The 22346-nt window shown below is 42.0% G+C and overlaps 1 protein-coding gene across 7 annotated transcripts in view; it reads right to left on the reverse strand.

Moving 5' to 3' along the window:
• Nucleotides 1-22346, reverse strand: part of DAAM2 (dishevelled associated activator of morphogenesis 2) — a 219026-nt gene that overhangs the window by 76363 nt on the left and 120317 nt on the right. For all 7 annotated transcript variants that reach the window (XM_081903777.1, XM_081903778.1, XM_081903772.1 and 4 more), the window contains 2 exons: nucleotides 17270-17359; nucleotides 911-985 (listed from right to left, as the gene is read on the reverse strand). In XM_081903777.1, coding sequence (XP_081759903.1) covers nucleotides 911-985; nucleotides 17270-17359 — 165 coding nt within the window. The remainder of the gene's footprint in view (nucleotides 1-910; nucleotides 986-17269; nucleotides 17360-22346) is intronic.

Below are 22346 nucleotides of genomic sequence, written 5' to 3' on the forward strand. Positions count from 1 at the left end.
TGACTGGGCCCACTTCAACCATGGCTCCATGTTGCAGTGAGAGGGCAAGGAGGGAATAATACCAGAACAGCCAGAAGGGCTATAAGCTGGGTGGTAGAGTATGTGTGCTGCATGCAAAAGGTCCCAGATTCAGTCTCCAGCATCTTCAGGTAGGACTGGAAGAGACTCCTGCATTAAATGCTGGAGAGTCCCTGCCAATCAGTGGAGGCAGTACTGAGCTAAATGAACCAATGCTCTGACTTTGTGTAAGGCAGCTGCCTACATTCCAATCAAAGATATATTTTTAGAAGGAGGCCTAATATTGTTTTTCCATTGGCTAGCCACTCATTGGCAAGAACACTGCAAGGTGGAAACAAGTTTACTTCTTAGTAAACTACTGGGTAGAATATTGCCTGCACACTTTTCCTTCTTATCTCCACCATGCTATTTTTCTAGAAAAAGATGTGCCAGAACTCACTATGAATTCCTCCCTTGTTCTCTGGTGCCCACCTGAGAAGTGCCAGAACTGAGTTTCAGTGAGTTCCTGCTGAAAAAAGCCCTGATTTCCACAAGTGGTTTAATGTTTATGGTGGTTCAGGGTGGTATTGACTCAGAGTAGACCTACTGAAACGAATGGACCTAACTTAGTCATATTGTAATGGATCTACTCTAATAGTTAGTTGAATGTTACCATTATTGTAAATTAAACACATAAATTAATTAAAGAAAATAGAGACATACTCTACTGTTCACAAAGGCTGAAAAATTCAGGAAAGGGGTCTAGAATATCTCTGAGAAGTCAGACCCTACCACAATCTGGGAGTGGGGAAAACTGATATGACAGTGCCTCTAACCCACTATGTCAGAATGGTCAAGGCAACAATATTCTCAGAGAAAGCAACTTTTTGACAGTATGCCGCAAGGTACTTACTGCAGCCATGGAGTTGATGCGGTCAATGTAATAGTCCGGCCAACTTGTAGCAAGCTTATTAGGGTCTTCTTGCTCCTGAAAAGAGAAAATCAAAATTATATGAGATATATAAGATATTGCCACAATCATCATTATCATTCAAGCTATTTTCTTTCTGCACCATAATTAATTTTACACACCTCTGTCATGTCATCTGCTAAACTTACTTATCCCAACCATTGTCCTTTTTCCTCACAGGGTGATTTGCTACAACTTGTTTAAAATTTTGGTTGCACTTTGCTGAACTTTTCAGAGCTATACAGCATCCCTTTCAAGCTGTGGTAACCAGAACTGTACACAATGTTCTCAACCACAGATTTGTGTAATGACATTATGATACCAGCAATTTTATTTTCAATCCCTTTCCTAAAGATTTCTGACATGGATTTTGCCTTTCTCAGAGCTGCCACACACTGGGTTGTCATTTTCACTGAGGTATCTATCATGACTTCATCTGAGATATGTTTCCTGGTCATCATCACTGCCAGCAGTTCAAACCCTATACAGTGGTACCTTGGGTTACAGACACTTCAGGTTACAGACTCCGCTAACCCAGAAATAGTACCTCGGGTTAAGAACTTTGCTTCAGGATGAGAACAGAAATCGTGCTCCGGCAGCGCAGCGGCAGCAGGAGGCCCCATTAGCTAAAGTGGTGCTTCAGGTTAAGAACAGTTTCAGGTTAAGAACGGACCTCCAGAACGAATTAAGTTCCTAACCCGAGGTACCACTGTAAGAGCATATGTTAGGATTTTTTACGCAAAATTTGCATCACTTTACACTTGTTTACACTGAATTGCATTTGCTGTTTTAATGCTAACAAACCATGATCTCCAAGTCAGATGTTATGCTGAGCTAGATACTGTAGTTTGCTTCTCCCTTATGAATATTATTTGCAACTTGTATCCAGGGTTTTACTTGTGTTCAAGTGAACCTGAGTAGAAGCACCCTGCACTCCTCCCCCATTTAAGACAGGAAGGTTGGGGCTGATGCCCACTGAGATGCAGGGCTTGTAAGCATGTTCCTGATCCTGTCCCCACTTTTAAACATTGCAAGTTCAAGCAAATGGCTAAACACAGCTCTTTCAGTTTCCTTGTTTCCACTAGCAAGTAACAATAAGGTACCATAGTGCCATGAGTAAATGGCAGCCCTTTCTTTGCTTAAAGGGAGGAGAGGGTTAGATGAGCAGTTTGTGTCTGCTTCATGGAGCTTCAATATTTCCAGTCACTGGGGTGCTTCCTCCCACGTGATGCCACCCTACAGAGGCAAACTTATGTAATGGGGCTCACATTAGGAAGAATAACTACAGAAAACTGCTGTTTGTGCATATCAGGTATATCTATCTTCAGTTCATAGAAAAAACACACAATACAAAGTTGATAACCAGTGCATTACTTTTAGATAATACTGTAATCGTATCATGACTCGAATACAAGAATAGACACAGAGAGCTAATCTATGCCTACTTAAATAAAGGTCATTCCAAAGAGGGCTATGCTTATATGGAATCTCATTTATAAATGATTGAGGTAGAGAAAGCTTTTAAATTTGTCCTCTCTTTTTCCCCCCACCAATTTTCATGTATTAACTATCAATCATATTGTGAGTCTCGTCTAAGGATTTGCCACTGATTTTTATCCCTGTTTTCAGGGGAGGGGGAGCTAGGTTGGTCTTGTGTCCTACTTTACAGTCCTCTACGTGGAAGGGCTGTCAAAGGACAGTTCTCTATTTTAGAGGCAAAGTATGATTTAAAGATAAGGAATAACGCAAAGGGGGAGCGGGAACCTTGAAGTTGCCCATCCATAGTTAGCAGTGTCTGGCCTGCAGACTTCACCTGCTGTCTTCCCCACTATGGTGTAATGTGTTGAGTCCTAGAGATAATTACTATTTGTAAATTTGCATCTATGCATATCAAATGCAATCAAATCTATACATATCAAATGTAAGTTTTAGGCAGATTTGTGTCTTCCTTCTTCCTCTGAGAATTATTATTATTATTATTATTATTATTATTATTATTATTATTATTAAAACTTACTTTACTCAATATCAGTCCTGAATACAAATTGGATGCAGATATTTCACACACCCATTTCCCTGTATCCACTTCCAGATTTTAGTTTTTACTGAATACAAGGAGCTGAAATAATCACAAGGGTGATTTTGTTCTAAGTGTCAAAACATTTTACTACTTCAACCTTTATTCTAGTAAGCTTACGAAGTGTGAGAGAAATGGGTTAAGACAATATTGACCAGCTACTATTCAAATAAGCTCTTCTATCTACAGCAAATACAGGAAACTCCTTTTTACGTCCACCAAAGCCATTCTTGCAGACACAAGAGTTTGGGATGTATTCGAGATTCAATTATTCATACCGTTAGATAATGGCTCATCTCACCTCTCCTCTTAGCCAGCTGCTGGGTGAACATTTATAAGAATCAGAATTTGTCTGGAGAGGCCCACAAATTACTGCTCTCTGGGGGAATGGCACTGTTTCCATTTAAACACAAAACACAAAACTGAGTATTTCGGAACCTGGCTCAGCAAGGAAACTCTTGTGTCAGATGACTGCAAGACAACTTAGTATGAGTGGTGGGGAGGAGAGCTTTCGTGCACCAGGAGATGCAGAAGGAACACATTGGCCCTACTCTCTAAAGCTCAACAACTTTTGGGGTGTCCTGGTTTTTACTTTTTAAAATGCCGGTATGGCAACCCTAGAATATATGGAAACAATTACCCAACTACAGGAGCAGGGCATGAATGGAATATATTATAGGAAAGCCTACTTTAAACTCCCACTGAATAGTGTAAATATTAAATTTAAAAACAGATGGCAATCTGCAGTATTTCATAAGCAGCTGTCTCATTCTTCCCAATGCAACAACACTATAGTCAATATGAGAACCATCTTCCAATTCCAGATGACTGCAATGCAGTCAACATATATTTTAAGTACAGAAGCTAACTGTCTTCAATAGCCCCCCTTCCAACATGGGACCTGGGAGATTCAACAGTCTTCAGTGAGTGTTTAGAAGCAGGCAGTGGGGGGTTTTGTATTTGTGATGGTACTCACTGGCATGGAGTCCTATCACCTCTTTTTTGTTGCACATGGCAAACATGTTGTGGTGGCACCCACAGAACTTTTATCAAGATATGAGTACCAGCATCCCATTTTTATTTTTACAAAAATAAAATAGCACTGGAAACAAGAAACCAAACAAACAGAAGTCGGTCTATTCAGTGGGTATTTATGGATTCTCCGTTAAGTCCATCTAAAAACCAGGAAGAACTTTCTGGCAGTAAGAGCTGTTTGAGAATGGTAGACTCTCCTTCCTTGGAGGTTTTTAAGCAGAGGTTGGATGGCCATCTGTCATGGATGCTTTAGTTAGATTTGACCAGACCAGACCATGCTTTGTTTTATTCTTTGGGGGAGGGAGGCAGATGACGGATTTGAGGCTAGTGTTTGTTTGAAAACCAGATTTCTTTAGGCTGAATTCAACAACGAAAACAACTTTTAATCAGCTGCTGCATTGCTTGGCCCAGTTCTGCAAGGTCTGATTTAGTTTCTCTCTCCCCACCCCCTCAAATCTATGAAATATGGAACATTCTTCAAACTAAGGGATGCTCGCCTCATTGGGCTGTGATCAATTATACTTCTACTGGCTGGCGTTCTCTGATTAATGTGCAAAATATGTACAGCCTCTTCCCCCTAAGCTATAGGACACAACATACATTTATAACTGAAGCTTGAAACAAATTCAAGATTTTCCAGACTTCTTTCTTACTCTTTTTCTCTCACACACATACAGTATATACAACTCCTAAGGCAGGCAAGTCACAAAAGCCTTCAGTTTTGAAGCAGGACAGACCAAATTGGACAAATGGTCCAAGTTAATCAGTGGGAAGAAGCAATTGCAAGGCACTCTTTCCCAAAAGGTACAATTAAGCACTTACAAAGCATTGTTAGACACTTACTGATACATCTCCCCCAAGGGTTCTGAAGGCAAAAGGAAATAATTGTCCCTTCCAGAAATGGGCAAGAGATGTGTGCAAACTTTCCTTTCAGTTTCTGCGAAGCAAACTGTGAATATTCATCGATAAACAGCAGCTTAATGACTATGAAAAATAGACCTCTCCAGTGTGAAGAACAGGTGTGCATAACTGATTTCTAATAGTCAGCAGTAAGGCCTAGCAACAAAAGTTAACAGTTGAATTGCATAGCTTGCTCTTCTTTGTTGACAGAAGGGAGAATCAGGCCTCTCTAGAATGTGGTCAACCTTTTCTGGCTCACTTTTCCATATGTATATATTTGAACAGGAAGGAGAAGGAGGCTTGAATAAACTGCTTTTTAGCTAACCAGATTGTGCCAGAATGCAAGAGTTTTCATATGTGCATTTAATAGCGTCGATAGAAAAACCGGCATCTTGTGACGTGAAGTAGAGATTGAATTGCTCAAAGTAAGCCGGAGCTGCAAAATTGCAGCCGCTCGAAGCAGTGATTTAATCTTTCAAAACTCAAAACATGTCTGTGATGCTCAATTTTGCATTTTTTTATATTAGCATAATAGCTCATCTCCCTATTACTGTGGTTACAGATTTGGTACCCCTCACCCCTGCCCAAATAAGTGAGTATATACTAAGGTCAGAGCACACGTTACAGCCACAACAGGAAGGCTATCAAGGCCAGCATTAACACAGCCAAGTGCTAACTCCTCTGCACTATGGCTTATCCAACTGAGAGTCTCAGGAGAACATCAGAAGGGCCTGATGGATCAGGCTCATGGTCCATCTAGACCTGTTCTCACAGTAGCCAACCAGATGTCTGCGGGAAACCTGCAAGCAGAACCTGAGCACGAGAGCACTCTTCTCTGTGGTTTCCAGCAACTGGAATTCAGAAGCATAACTGTCTTCCGGGTGTGGAAGCAGAGCATAGCCATCACGGCAAGTAGAAACTGATAGCCTTATCTTCCATCCAAGTCTCCATGCCCCTCACAGAAGTAAATGGGAACACAGAGAATCAGGATTAGAGACTCACAGTGCAATAGTGAAGATCCACATGAGAAGTGGGTTCTACTGGAGTCAAGCATCTATTGTCACAGGGTGGCTGTGGGCCAGAAAGCGAGGTGACAATGAGCCTATCTCAACTGAGCACCAGCCTCATGTTGTAACCATTTGACTATACAATTATATAATTCTATTAGTATTTCTTAATGCAAAAAGTGGAGCAAAGGAGGAGAAGAGAATACAGTGGTGCCTCGCATTAATCTGTTCCGTGAGGCTCTTCGTATAGCGGTTTTTTCGTCTTGCGAAGCAAGCCCATTGACAGCTTAGCGGATTAGCGCTATTAGCGGTTTAGCGGCTTTTAGCGATCAGCTGATAAGCGGCTTAGCGGCTTAGGAAAAGGGGGGAGGGGGAAAACCTGCAGGAACTCGCAAGACATTTTCATCTTGCGAAGCAACCCCATAGGGAAATTCGTTTTGCGAAGCGCCTCCAAAATGGAAAACCCTTTCGTCTAGCGGGTTTTCCGTCTTGCGAGGCGTTCGTCTTGCGGGGCACCACTGTGTGTATATATATATATATATATATATGCTTTCGTAGATTTTCACGGGTACAGGAATGCAGGTTTTGGTGTTCTCGGGTGTCTTCCCGTGTAAAAGTTGGGGTGTCTAGGCGACGTTTCGACGAGGTCTCACTCGTCATCTTCAGGCTGGTGCTTTCGGCTTCTTGTTACTGGAACAGAGCAGGATCTCAGTGTTTGAGTTCCTATAAATACTGTTGAGGGGGTGTGGTGTATAGCCTCCAATGTTCTGGGCAGAGAGGAAGTTCCCAGGCTAGTGTGCCTTTTCTTCTTTTGTTCCTTAATTACTTGAGGGATATCTTGAGTGATTTCTTGAGTGATATCCTGAGTACCACTTAGGTGGGTCATTAGGTGTGGATTAGTTGCTAAAGTCTTTGTGTCTTGACCTCTTGAACTTTCTGAAGAGTTTTTCTGAGAAGATGGCTGTACTGCACTTAGTTGTGCTCTGGCTTGGCTTCGTGTATAGGGGCGAGCTGTGGTTTTGTGGCCTGTGTCAGCCAGATCTGTGTAGGGATTGCAGGGGGGTGCAGCATCCGGAGGTGCCACCATGGTTTGGCTACTGGATGGTGTCTGTAATTTATCTGTGGAGAGGGTCTGGGTTTGGGTCTGGTGTGGTTGATTGGTGATAGCGTTCTGTGTGCCTCTGGATCTGGTGTCAGTTTTTGTGGGGAGGGCTAATTTCCAGATGTCTGGCAAGCGGGATGTGTCGTCACGCTTGTTCATGTTGTGAGGGTGTTTCTCTATCTCGATGGCTTCCATGATTATTCTCTTGTGGTGATGTTCCATGTTAAAGAGCAATTTGGAATCTGCAAAATTAATTTCGTGTCCTGTTTCTTTCATGTGTTGGAAAAGAGAGGAAGTTTTTTCTTCTTTTTTGACGGCATTCTTGTGTTCTGCGATACGTGCATTTATTCGTCTGTTTGTTTGTCCAATGTACGTGGCTGGGCAGACTTTGCAGACTACTCCAAGATCCTACCTACCAACCTATAAAAACAGATCCCACCACCTATCTGGAAAAAACCACCAAATCCAAAATAAAAGCCTCTCCTATCAGTGAAGAAATCCAGCTAAGAATCATCCCCAGAGAAAAATCATCCAGATGCCCCAAACTCTACGGCCTCCCCAAGATACACAAAGAAGGAACACCACTCAGACCAATAGTCAGCTCCATAGGCTCACCTCTACAAAATCTCGCTAAATTTCTCGCCAAGCAACTTCAGCCCTATGCAGAATCCATCTCTTCACACGTTCCAAACTCCTTCCAGTTCATAGAAACAATAAAGAAGCAAAACCTACATCCTAATGACCTACTTGTGAGCTTCGATGTTGTATCTCTCTTCACACAAGTGCCCATTAATGAAGCCTTGACAGCCATTCAAAACAAATACAATCCCCCCGAATACATCTTGGACCTGACCAACCACTGCCTAACCAACACGTACTTCATCCACAATGGACAAAGATACAAACAGATAGAAGGAGCACCTATGGGATCACCCCTCTCACCGGTCATCGCAAACCTGTACATGGAACACTTTGAAACCAATGCTTTAGACAAGTCAGAACACAAACCCAAACTTTGGCTCAGATATGTTGACGACACCTTTGTAATTTGGCCACACGGGAAGGAAAAACTGGATAGCTTCCTCACACATCTCAACAGCCTACACCCCAAAATACAATTCACTATGGAAATAGAAGCCAACAACCAACTTCCCTTCCTTGACGTCCTAATCTACAAAAAACCTGATGGCTCCCTAGGACACACTATCTACCGGAAAAAAACACACACCAACCGCTACTTACATGCACAATCACACCACCACCCTGCACAAATAAACTCCGTAGCCAAGACTCTCATCTCCAGAACCAAACGCCTGGCTGACAAAGACCACTTGACAACTGAGTTACAGAACCTCTCAAATGTGTTAATTGCCAATGGATACCAGCAAAACAGGGTTACGAAGCTAATCCAAAAAGAAACACCCCCCAAAAACCAAGACACAGAAGAAAACAATGGCATGGCCCTCCTTCCTTATATCAAGGGCACTACAGATAAAATTAGCAAAATCCTCCATAAACACAATATCAAAACAGCCTTCTGCACCAACCAAAAAATAGCCAATATCCTCAGAAACCCCAAGGATAAAATCCAGTTGGAAAACCAAGGGGTCTATGAAATACCCTGCAAAGTCTGCCCAGCCACGTACATTGGACAAACAAACAGACGAATAAATGCACGTATCGCAGAACACAAGAATGCCGTCAAAAAAGAAGAAAAAACTTCCTCTCTTTTCCAACACATGAAAGAAACAGGACACGAAATTAATTTTGCAGATTCCAAATTGCTCTTTAACATGGAACATCACCACAAGAGAATAATCATGGAAGCCATCGAGATAGAGAAACACCCTCACAACATGAACAAGCGTGACGACACATCCCGCTTGCCAGACATCTGGAAATTAGCCCTCCCCACAAAAACTGACACCAGATCCAGAGGCACACAGAACGCTATCACCAATCAACCACACCAGACCCAAACCCAGACCCTCTCCACAGATAAATTACAGACACCATCCAGTAGCCAAACCATGGTGGCACCTCCGGATGCTGCACCCCCCTGCAATCCCTACACAGATCTGGCTGACACAGGCCACAAAACCACAGCTCGCCCCTATACACGAAGCCAAGCCAGAGCACAACTAAGTGCAGTACAGCCATCTTCTCAGAAAAACTCTTCAGAAAGTTCAAGAGGTCAAGACACAAAGACTTTAGCAACTAATCCACACCTAATGACCCACCTAAGTGGTACTCAGGATATCACTCAAGAAATCACTCAAGATATCCCTCAAGTAATTAAGGAACAAAAGAAGAAAAGGCACACTAGCCTGGGAACTTCCTCTCTGCCCAGAACATTGGAGGCTATACACCACACCCCCTCAACAGTATTTATAGGAACTCAAACACTGAGATCCTGCTCTGTTCCAGTAACAAGAAGCCGAAAGCACCAGCCTGAAGATGACGAGTGAGACCTCGTCGAAACGTCGCCTAGACACCCCAACTTTTACACGGGAAGACACCCGAGAACACCAAAACCTGCATATATATATATATATATATATATATATATATATATATATATGTATGTATGTATATATAATACATATATATAATGTATAATATAATATATATAATATAATATATATAATACACTATGTGTTTCCCTGTTAAGGAGCCTTCCGACAGCACAGTGATTGAGAGACTGAGTAGGAGATCCTCTGACTCCAAAATACAGTGGCAATATATTAAATGTAACCCACAGTTATCTCAATTGCTCCTCAAACTTTTTCTTGTCACATTTTCCAGAACATGTGGGATAAAAGGTTTATGCATTCTTTTAACATTATACACATACATGCTCATGCTCTCTCTCTCTCTCTCTCTCTCTCTCTCTCTCACACACACACACACACACACACACAGAGAGAGAATTCAATTCATGCTTCACTTAAACAATAATAATTATTTCTGTTTCAAATGAATTGGTCCTAACTAGCTTACGTATACAAGAAGAGAATCCGAAACCTTTGTTTTGTTTTTCAACCAGGGCTACCCAGCAGTCAGCAAGGCATTCGAAATGGTCCAGCATTCCAGACCTGGATGGAGCTAATGTCTGGGTGCATTATGTGAAATCTGAAGACTGGGGTTTATTTTTTTTAAAACCCAAGCATTTCAAGAGACCTCAGACTCTGATTTAAATAAACTGTGTAATTGCAATGTTTAAAACAGGCTTAAACTTTACAATAACTGTATCTGGTACAGACCCTTCCATGGGTGTTTTTGGAGGAAAATACCATTTTAGGAAACTCCAAACTGCTGTGCGACTAGCTTACATGTTTTTTTTTTAAATAAAAACTCCCTTATTTGAGAGAAAAAGGTAGATACCCATCCCCTCAATCCAAATGCAAGAATAGCTTAAAGGACAGCATATGCTGGCATCCGTCTGTATCAGGAAACAATGAAGAAGTGTGCCTTTGGGGGTGAAGTCAAAATGTTGGAAGGTGACAGTGCCTGCAGTGGCTGTAAGACAGCATGGTACACAAACATTACATTGCTGTTTTCTGCCCCAAATAGGTTGTTTGTGGATGACACACAGATGGCTAGAAAGGCATTTGGTCTTATTCAGCAGGGCTCTCATCAACTGCACACATGCTTTTGAGAACCCTGTTCCATTCATAGCTACCAGATATAGGTATACATCTGTTTAAATACGTGGGTATGTTATTAATAGTTGATGTGCTTGCTCCAAGAACCAGCACCATAGAGCAACAGTCATGAGGGGTTCTACAGAACCACCTATAAAGACTGCCTCCTCCACTATGGATTCCCTGCTAACCAGTCCCCTTCACCCATTAAGTTAGAATTGTGAAGATACTGGTAGCTCCTTAATACAAAATGACCCTTTGGAGATCTGACAAAGGAAGACTTCACATGTTTTCTGCAAAGGTTATAAAACTTTATTTAAGCACACACATTTTTAAAACCTGCCCTTTTAACCCATTTTATAGTATTTCAAGAGTTAGAAATTCTTCCTTAACATGAGGGCAAAGACTAGCTGGAAATGCAATTAATAATAATCCTTCTCATTTTTACAACTTATTTTCTACTACTATCAATTTTTTTATTCCTTTCTTATGTGAAACTTACATTGCTGTAATTTTGGCAAAGACTATTTCCACCTCTACTTGCATAGTGGAGAATAATAGAAGTCTAGGTTTACTTTCTAGCACGCTAAGGCGGCTAGCCTAAAACCCTTCTCCCCACTGTTCTAAAAACTCATTATGAAGGATTAATAAACCATTTGATCACACACTTTGTAAAGTCTAACCACAAATACACTTTGAGTTTGCTGATCATGTGTTTGCATTTGCTGATCATGTGTTTCAGTACTGAAAGTGCCTGGATGTGTCTGGATGGTGCCCAATGCAGTCCACAATTATACATTTCATACATACCGAAGCTCTGTTTTATTCTCCATCTCTGAAAGCGGTAGACCCTCTTTCCTTTTAATCCCCTTTTCTGCCAAAACCCCTCAAGGCTCTTTGCCTGGCCTTTGCCAATTCTCTCTCCTCTGACAGTGCAACCTCTACTCCAGTGACATCAAAATTTCCCCCTCAATCAAATCCCACATCTCCACTTGCCTCTCCAACATTTCATTCTGGATGATTTGCCAACACCTCAAATTCATCGCATCCAAAACCAGTGTCTAATTTTTCCTGTCCCTTCTCTGCTGTCTCTTGCTATTAACATTATTGTTCAACTGATCACTCAATCCTACGGTGGAGCTTACAGCCCATCAATACCCCTGGGAACATGTACTTTTCCTTTTCCACATCTGTTGTCAAAATGCGGGTTTGTACACTGATATCATGTAATTTCAATGATGAAAACCGAAATACCAGCTTCTTCCATACATTTGCACCAGGCAATCAGTTTGATGCATCAGGCTCTAGGAACCAGCCAAAGCCATCTCTCAGCCATTCTGGAGGAGTAAGCAGGAGGTCGCAGTGGAGGTTTCCCCTCACTTGCCTCCTGTGACATCTGTGGTCAGCACCCTTAGGTTAAGCAAGAAGGTTCTTTATACCTAAAATCTAAGGATTTTAAACATCACCACCTGGCCGAGATAACTACATTTGTCAAGTGACACCTTGGTAATATGAAACACTGAAAATTTTATCCTTGAAAACCTCAAAAGATTGTGTAACTTGGACCTTAGAGCCCATTTATATATTAGCAGTTGTTCCAAAGGGAGACAGCCTAGGGATGACTGCTCTCAAGAGTATTTGAAGTAACAGAAACATGGGAAGTGGGACAAGAATATGGCTATTTCCCATGCCAAAGTCACCCCATGGGATGCAGAAGGTAAACATTTTTTCCAGCCCTACTTACATGGCTCACATCCTTCAAATATTACCAAGAGTGGTATGGGAGAAGCAACTTCTGATAATATCAAAAATGCCATTAGCTTGGCTGAAATAACCAGTTGTGTGGAACATTCTGACTAGCTACACCCGCAGTTTGAGCCTGGTCTTTTGAAGGCCTGTTCTAAATTTCTAAGAGAAGTTATTCTGGACCTCAGATTTTCAGACATCTGTAAGCTTTTTAAAAATTGGGGGGGGGGAGAGAAGTGGAGAAGCTGCAAATCTTCTCTGCCTTTCCCATGGTAAAAGAAAAGAAATTCTTCAGGTTTAAAAAATAAATATATAATTTTCAAGGGCTTGACCCTCAGCGACCTCCATTCTTAAGATAAACAAATGAGCCAGCATTGCATAACGGAAACTGTGAGTTAAGCTGAGAAAGTTAGAGAGCGCAAGAGAAAAAACAGAACTCTCATCCCTTCTGCTGTTCCCCAGAATACGGCTGACATTTTCAGAGTTTTATCTAGGAGTGGATATTCTTCAGTGGAATGTCAGCACATAGATGGATTCCTGAGAAAGAGTTCAAATTGCTTTTTCCTTGATGTCAGCAAGTATAGAGTGAAACACGAATGAAAGCTTTACCAGAAAATATCTGTCACCTTTCAGGTACTATAAGTGGCCAGGAGAACAGAACTTTGTTGATGTTGTTGCTTACCAATCAGAGGACATGTGCATAAGTTTAATAATTACACGTGTCATTTACAAAACAGTAGACTTGGAATTGCCAACATGGTTCTCAAGGAACTTCCATTTCTGGTTTCCTAGACAAGAACTCTGTTGTTATTTTTAAATTTTGTACCTTGCCTGTAAAATGTTAGTTGTAATAAATAATTGACTCAACTTTCTCATTGTGATGCCCTTCCTTAAAATCCCTTGAGGTAAGGACCTGTTAAACTTGTTCTTTGTAAAGCACCATCTTTGGAGATGTGTCTCCACCATAATCATCTCTGAAAACCTTTGCTGATGGGTGAATACTGTATTGTATTTCAGCAACATCAGGCTGGCCATTGCATTTTGTGGCATTCAGCAACAACACATACCAAGACAGATCCCCATAAATACAGCAGAAATTTACAAAAACAAAAGTAGCCAATAAAGTATTGAATAAGAATATAGATTATGAAGCAAACACCAGCAGGACATAGTGATCCCTCAACAAGTTAGCTGTGAACATGTAGCCCAAATGTGTCGCAGAGAAAAACTGTTTCATGTGCAGTGAAAGAACTTTTTTAAGAGTCAGGGGCTACAACCAAATAACTGTGAACAGTGATAGATATTCACAGCTTTGAAATTCAGTCTCAACAATTGTCATCTTTATTTGCATGAAGTTAATCCGGTCCTGGCACTGAGCAAATGTGCAAACAGTGGCAATTTCTTCATCCGTTTCTGCTTCTATTGGAATTCTCCGACATCCCTAACTCCGACACTGTCCTAATTTATTGTATATCCACATTTTGCTTGACACTGTGTGAACATGGTTCCCACCACAAAGAGCACACACAATGCAAAACAGAAAACACATTCAGGAGTTTCCATCCACCCCCCACTTCCCCACACACATGCTGAGAGAAAAGATGACGTGACCTTCATTTGGTGCATTATGTCTTTAAATGAGACCAGATGAACATTCATGGAAGGTTTTCTTTGGAAATCTCCATAGGGGAGGTGTTTTAAGAAGGGATTTGACGAGAGTGAACACTGGGTGTTGGGTTACTCCTGGTAGAAACTGTTATGTAGCTATTGCTAATACCTAAAGCACCAAAATCAACAAAGGTCCCAACTTTTGAGTCCCAGAAATAGTACCAGCGTTAGCAAGGCAAAGAAAGATCCGAGCGAGATATCACCACTATGTAGCCACAAGCCCTCTCGTGTAATCAGATTTTTGACACAATATACAAAGCCCACCCCAACTGCCTTTGTATCTTGCCAGAAACTGGGACACACTAATCAACCTCTACGGAAAAGGGTGGTCTCAAGGCTTAATATAGATGGGCCACAATCCTGAAATGAAAACGACAATCCAGCGTGTGTAACAGCTGTGAAAAAGGCAAATTCCATCTTAGGGATCATTAGGAAAGGGACTGAAAAGAAGACTGTCAATATCACAACACCTTTCTGTGAACCTACGGAACAACCGCACCTGGAATACTGTATACAGTTATGATCTCTGTACCGGAAAAAGGATATTGTAGATCTGGGGAAAGTGCAGAAAGGACAACCAAAATCAGCAAGCAACTGCAGCAACATCCCTATTAAGAAAGCTGAATAGTGGACAGAGAGGGGCACTTCGCACAGAATAAAGTTATGGAATTTGCTATCATGCAAGATGTAGATCCGGCCACCGATCTGCACTGTTTGAAACAACAAATTCATGGAGATGAAGCCTGTTAAATGCTACAGCTAGATATTCACTCAAAGCAAAAGCAGCTGCCAGATGGCATGGTGGTGCCCAGGAGCTGCCTCCCTGGCAGTGCTGCTGCTGCTGCTGACCTGAACAGGGCAGGGTTGGGGCCAGGATAATGGAGAGATCAGGGTGGTGCAGGTGTATTAGTGGTGACACTGGACTGGCTCCCCTGTGCTCCAATGAAGTCCTAAACTTGTCACTGCCCTGCCTTGTCCAGGTAAGCATCAGAACACTTCTCCCAGTAGGGCAGCACTGTGGCACAATCCCACTGTGCCAGCCGCTCCTGCCTCCAGTATCAGAGCCAGCGCTGGGGGGGGGGGCTGTGTGAGCTTCCCATGGGCATCCAGTTGGCCACTGTGAGAACAGAATGCCAAACTAGATAGCCATGATACCTTCCTATATGCAGCATCACAGAGAGTAATGCTCAAACATAGAAATAATTTTTATACCTTTGATGGTGGTGCCCATCTCCAGGCATATTTTAATCCATCTGTATTGACTTGTGTAAATGTGAGAGTCATGCCCTAATGTGGTTGTCGGGGCCTAAGAGTATCTACCAATCTCAGCATGGATGGGTTTTTTTTAATAGAGCATTGCAAAGATAGCTTCCTGAGCTTCTGTTTGTGCTTTAAAAAAAGTCATTTTACACAAAATTGTACATGCTTCAGTAAGCAATCTGATGAGTCTAGTCCCACACATGAGAGTCAATGTAGATTGACCCAGCCGAAGTCAATTATATTATTAGTATTGCTGTTTATTTATTCATTTATTATTAATTTGATTAATGCTATGTTATGCTTTATTTATACACCACTTTTTGGCCCACAGGCCTCCAAAGCAGTATTTGTCACTTAATACAAGGAAGTCTCTAAGCAACTTAGAAACAGAATAAAAATACAGAGTTAAAAACATAGCAATCTTCATACCAACAAAACAAGAACCTCAAGAATGATGTTAAGTTCCTAGCAGTCTTTGTCATTGAATAAACTGTAATACAATATCACTATTATTGCAACCACTACTATGACTAATAACCACACAATAATAATACCGTCATATTACTATCCCTACCCGCACAGCCTCTTCTGTGACTTACTACTAATAATATGCACATAGGGAGAGAGATGTGAATTCCAATGACCTGAATTTCCTGGGGAAAGTTGTACAAGACCAGCTAAATTGCCTGGAAAGTTGTACAGTACCAGCTGAGGTTTAAATACTTAGTGGAATCCTTCAAAAGATTGTTCACACTAAGCAAGAAATGGAACTAAACTAGGTGAGCCAGTTCAGTTAGGACTGGGTGCTGTCCACAGCCAATTTCATAATACAGCAAGCATTGCATCTGACCCTTAGTTCCCTCCTCACCTTGAAGGATCAGGTATTTGCTTGCAGGTGGGCAGGAGGACTCCCATGCCTAAACTAGCGGGTTTGATTCATTAATTCATTCAACTAGCAGGCCTGCAATTCAAGAGCATTTTCAGTCCATTGCCCTCTTCAGATAAAAGGACTCCAGTTTGCTTCTCCTCCTCTTAAAACGGGGAGGGGAAGCAATACAGTAAATCTAAGAGACATATTAAATAACGCTAAAGGCTGCTGCTTCCCGTCAAACCTGGCTGGCCGATGGATGGAATGCACCGTTCTGCAAGATGGCTAATAAACAGATCCTTCGCCACTGGCTCACTTAGCCTGCCTAGAAAACGGCCACAGAGAAGGTTGTGCAGGTGAACCTATTCCAGGGGAGGGGGGAGTGATCAGAGAAGCTGTTGTGCCCCCAGGGACTGCACCCCTCAGGGGAGGGCTAAATACAAACAGCATTACTAGGCCCAGAAAAGGCCACCAGCAGCTCTAGTGAAATAAATGCAACTTCCTTCCTTCCACAGGACCTATGAATTAATAGGAAGACCAGCAAGAATCCCATGGATAGTGCTCAAAGTAGAAATTGGGTCTTACCAAGTCAGAAATACTGCGGCTTGTTTTAGCCATGTGGGCAGGGCATATGAAAGGTGCAGAGGCATGCTCTCAATTAAAAAATGATTTATCATGATGGAGATGGGCAATGGTAAATGCTAGGGTCAGGTTTGCCACTAGGCAGAGTGGGACAATTGCCTGAAACAGCTGGTCTGCAGTTTCATGAAAAGGTAGAAAAGTTTTGGCTATTTATTATTGCTGCATTTTTACTGCCTCAAAGAGGGACATTTTGCCTCAGGTGCCAAAGTAACCTGGCCAGCCTTGGGTATGTTGCAGAGAGTGTCATTAGCTGATCCACCTCAGGCAAAGATTGTCATGGACCAACCCTGATAAATGCACATAATCATATGGTTCAAATCACCCACACATGCAGAGTTTACTAAAGTTAGTACCTTCTTCTTGCTGCAGTAAATCTGCCATTTCTTCTCTGGTGGGAGTGCAAACATTGCCTCTCTGTTCTTATCAGTGAGATCCAATTCATCCTGGAGAGGACAAAAAAGAAACATATAAATAATATATTTTTGCAGAGGATTTCCAAGGCCACCTTTATCTCCTTACCTTCAGCTGAAGAAACTTTAAAATTAAAACTTAAAAGTTGACTCTTTCCAGATATATAACTCATCTTCAGTGTTGTCTTTGGGAACTATGCACTGAACTCTTAAGCACACAAGGACTTTCCTCCCTTTCCTTGGCCTAGGAAGAACCTTGCAGCAGGTCCCTATTAAGAGCCCTGCCAGAGAGCATGATATATAACACACCATTATGGATCCTAAATTACAAAATTCAACAGATAATATACTCTCCAAACTAGATGGCTTATAGTCCTATGCATAGGTGTGAGCAGGTGTGTCTATGATTTCTGATTATATTTCTTGATCCTGTTCTGCCACTAAGTTACCAAGGTAAATCTAGTATTTACAAAGGTAAAACTATGCACATAATTACATAGATTCACATTCAACTTTACTCAGTAGTGAGCAACTCAGGCAATCTCAAACCAGGACAGGATTCAGACAAGCACATTCTGCTTTCAAACAAGTAAAGAATTTTTCAGTTAGGGAAACTAGGTTTTTCCAAAGAGTCCCATGCACAATGGATTCTGCTGCTATAAGCTAAATTCTGGGAACACTGGGCCTTTTCTGATAACCCAGTTTCCCTGGATTCCAATGATCCAGCTTCAGGAATACAGTAATTGTTGGTTGGGGAAAAGGTTGTCTGAACCTACAGAAAAAGTGGCATATACCTCAGTAAAGAGTTTTACCAAACTTCTCATCTAATCCTTTTATATATAGCTGCATCCATATACCTGTGGGTATAGGGTGGTATATACATTTCATTATTGTCATTATCATCAGCAGCATTATTATTAATACATAAATACATGCATGCATGCATGCATGCATACATACATACATACATACCAGGGGTTACCCAATGTGACACCTTCCACAGGTGACATTGTGAGGACTTCTGAGCCATTAAAAATAAAGCTGTATCCTAAAGCAGGAACAATACCTCTTTAAGACAGCTCCACAATGGCTCATTTGGAAAACTTTCTGGATCCAGAAACTTGTGAAAACAGTGAGCTAAAATTGCATACTGAGCCTGGTAGCGGCTGCTGACAGATTTAAAGGCCCACAGAGATTTCAGCCACAGAAAGGTACAAAAGAAACACAAACAGTAACAAGGCTAGGTCATTGCCAACAGCCCAAGGTAGGAGAAGCCAGGGGAGTGGGAGGGAAAGGGTTTTTCAAAATGTATATAACTTTGCGTGAAGAGTGCAAGCCATGTGGAAATGTTTAGAGCGAGTTTCCAAACAAGAGGGCAGCCAAGCAAGGCAAGGCAAGTTTTATCCTCCTTGCTATACAAAAATTAACTTGGGCCAGGAGCACATTCTTAGAGGGATGGAAAGAGGAGAGGGGGAGAAAGAGAGGCAGAAACTGCGTGTCACGTCTTAAGGACAGAGAGAACACTGCAAGTTTGTGGAAAGGATGTCAGGCCATTTATACTTCTGATGTTGTCAATATTACGTATGGCCAAATAGAGAAAGAGAAGCCCTACATGAGCTCACATAAGCAATTAACTGGTTCAACTCAGCAAAATCCTTCACAAAAGCTCTGCCACTCAAGGGAAATGCCAGTTTATTGCTTACTTGGCAAAAGTCAAGACACTAACACGATTCTGTTCCGTACATCATAGAAACACATCTAAGAAACTGGTGGGCTGCTACTTAAACAAGAACTTTTGTCAGTTCAACTGTCAAAACAGCAAGCTGGGAGATTTTACAAATGTCCAGCCCTTTGCAGGATGTAGAGGGAAGGAATCTGAATGACAGAACATCTAGCCCCCACTCCCACGCCAAAAAAAGCAACCCCAAAATTTAAGAAGCTGCTTAACCATTTTCACTGGCTGAATAAAACCTGAAGGCTAACACTGTAAATTCATCCAGCAGCTTCCAAGACTTCAGCGGATGTTGCCTATGAATTTCAGTTTGCTCATTCCTCTGAAGGAAAATAGCATTTGGTCATGTAATTATACGGCAGATTTAGAAGGCACAATAATGAGTTTCCTGCAAAAGCAAGGAGATCATTTGGCTGGACACCAAAACTTTAAAAAGGTGCATGGGCAAGCATCTCCATTTTCCCTCCTTTCCAGTGTTTGTTTGTTTTTAAGTAAGAAAAATATGGTCTGGTCCACTACACAATGGACAATGTTTCTAAAATAATGGGCATAACACCCCATATGGCTTTTGCCAACCTGGCTTTCACCAAACACGTGCTGTCTGAAACACCTGCAGAACACCAGGTTGTTGAAGGTTTACCTAATACAATTTCCAGATGAAACCAAGTAATCACTCTTTCACCATTGCCCTCCACCTCACATCAGTATAATTAATGACAGTAATTTCCACTAAGCAGCCAAAAAGTAAACTCTTCTATGCCTGGGTAAACAGGAGGCCAATTGCCTCAAGTATAAAGGGACTTGGTATTCAGTTGGTGCTGTTTTTCTGAGTGGTTGGTAATCCCTGATAAAGAACAGGCTATAAAGCTGGGGAGAACCTCAACAAAGAACACAGTCTCTGTCCCATCACATTTATTTAGGGTATAGTGCTATACCTGAGATCTGGGTTCAGTGGAAGACCTGCTCTGCTGGCAAAACACCAGATAAACTGCTAATGCAGAAATGCAAGCAGATGATCATGGAAGTGAATGGCCACACCTCTGACATCTATGCAGTAGCATGAATAGAGGGGGGAGGAGGAACCACATACCATAGGGTTAGAGCTAAAGGTACAATTCCACAGGTTCTTTCAACACACTTTGCTCCTTCAGGCAAGTAATGGTGAAGGCGTAAAGTGGTATCTCTGGTTACAAACTTAATTCGTTCCAGAGGTCCGTTCTTGGCCCGAAACCATTCTTAACCTGAGGTACCACTTTAGCTAATGGGGCCTCCAGCTGCCACCGGCACGCGATTTCTGTTCTCATCCTGAGGTAAAGTTCTTAACCCGAGGTACTACTTCTGGGTTAGCAGAGTCTGTAACCCGAAGTGTTTGTAACCTGAGGTGTTTGTAACCTGAGGTAACACTGTATAACATTTCCATTGTCCATAGCCATAAATCAGAAGTCTTGTAACCCTCCAGATGTCGCTGGACTCCAACTGGTATCATCCATGTCCATTGGCCATGTTGCTGGGGCTGAGGAAAGCTGGAGCCCAACAACAGTTGGAGCCCAACAACAGTTGGACTCCAGCTTTCATCAGCCACAGGTTCTCCACTCCTGTCCTAAGTTGTGGGCAGAGCGCATTCCAATGCAGCTCACTGTGCCATCTTATTCCACTGCAGAACATCACTGTACCTCTAACAAGGCAACAGTAAGCTCATTCTCCCTCCCTCCCTCCCTCTCTCTCTCTTTTAAGGCTAAGCACTCAAACACAGTTAGACCTAGAAGACCACTTGCATCTCCCAGTATATGATTCCTACAGAAAGAGTTAACATACCTTGCTTTTTATACTATTAAATCCTGGAAGGGGTAGAAGATATTTTGTAATACTGTGCACAATATGATTATGTTTGAGATGCTTCAAATGGGGCAAGATGCATCCAAGTGAGATGCTAAGGGTGAATGAATTGAACAGTCAGTCATCATTGAGAGCTCTGAAGATGGCTGAAGACAAACAAGATGCTGCAAATGTGACTGCCCAACAAGAACAGCCCTTTCAATGTTTCAAAATAAAATTGTTATTCAAACAACACACACACCCTTAAAAAAAAGCACAGCCACTGTTCCATCTGTTTTCCAAGAATGCATTATCTCTTTTTCCACTTCTTGGATAGAAGACTTCAGTCCAAAGTTTTGTGCCAAATTGCCAATGCTCAGCCTCCTGCGCACTGGAATCAGTGACTTGGCTCTCAAGTTAGCACTTCCAAGACTGCAGATACGACAGTAAAGTGATGATTAAGAAGACATGTGCCACGACGGCCTCAGGGAGAAGTTTAAAAAGAACGGTCCAATGAATATTTTAACAATCTGTTCCATTTTCAATTTCCTTATTTTTTGTTATTTACAGAGGGGAGGATATGGTCAGTTAATTTCACTTTTAATATGGCCAAGACAGAATTTCAATGATAAAACACATGAAATGTTTGGGAGTTGGACTCAAAGCAGAAAACGTTTCCAAACCAGATTCCTGAAACAGAAGGGGAAGATGGCCCAGATCTGAAATGACTGAAAAACTCATGAAAATGGAAGGAAGAAACAGAGTGAGGAAGAGGAAACCTAAGAGGGTTTGTTGTGTTATGCCCTTCAGCTCCGTGGGACGTTAAGCATAAAAGATAGATTTGATACTCTAGGGGTGGAAAAACATTTCCAGCTCAAGGGCTGCATTCCCATATAGACAAATTTCCAACAGCTACATGCCAGTAGTGGGTGTGGCCAAAGGCAAAAAAGCGGGTGTGGCAATGGGTGGGACTCTTAGGTTTGTATAATAGGCTACATTCCAGCCACTCAAACATAAAAGGTTTCTATACATACATACGCACATCTCTCCATCCAAGCAAGTGGCATTATCACACTTCAATGACACATTCCAGCCAGAAAAAGGAATAAAGCAAGGTGTGGAGAAGGTACGGTCAGGATGAGACCTGGGGAGATTCTGGAGAGTCAGACAGAGAGGAATGCTAGGCTGCACTTGGTGCCCATGGCCTGAGGTTCTTGAACCTCCTACGCAAGCCTCCTTGCACTTAAGGGGAACTCTGGAGCAGGGATCGAAGAATCTGCCCATTTTGGTTCTTTCCGTTTCCCACTTTGCCTATCCAAAACGCACTATTTTACATTTCTGCAGCAATTGGTGATTATTGTTGTTGTTCCGCTTCGTGAATCACTGCCTTGTTGTGGTGAAGTGGCTTGAATAACTTCAAGAAGCAGGGCTGTCTTAAGCATATCCAGTGCCGTGGTGCAAAGCTCCCTCCGG

This window comes from Podarcis melisellensis (assembly GCF_964234715.1).
Source record: "Podarcis melisellensis genome assembly, chromosome: 3".
Lineage (NCBI taxonomy): Eukaryota > Metazoa > Chordata > Lepidosauria > Squamata > Lacertidae > Podarcis > Podarcis melisellensis.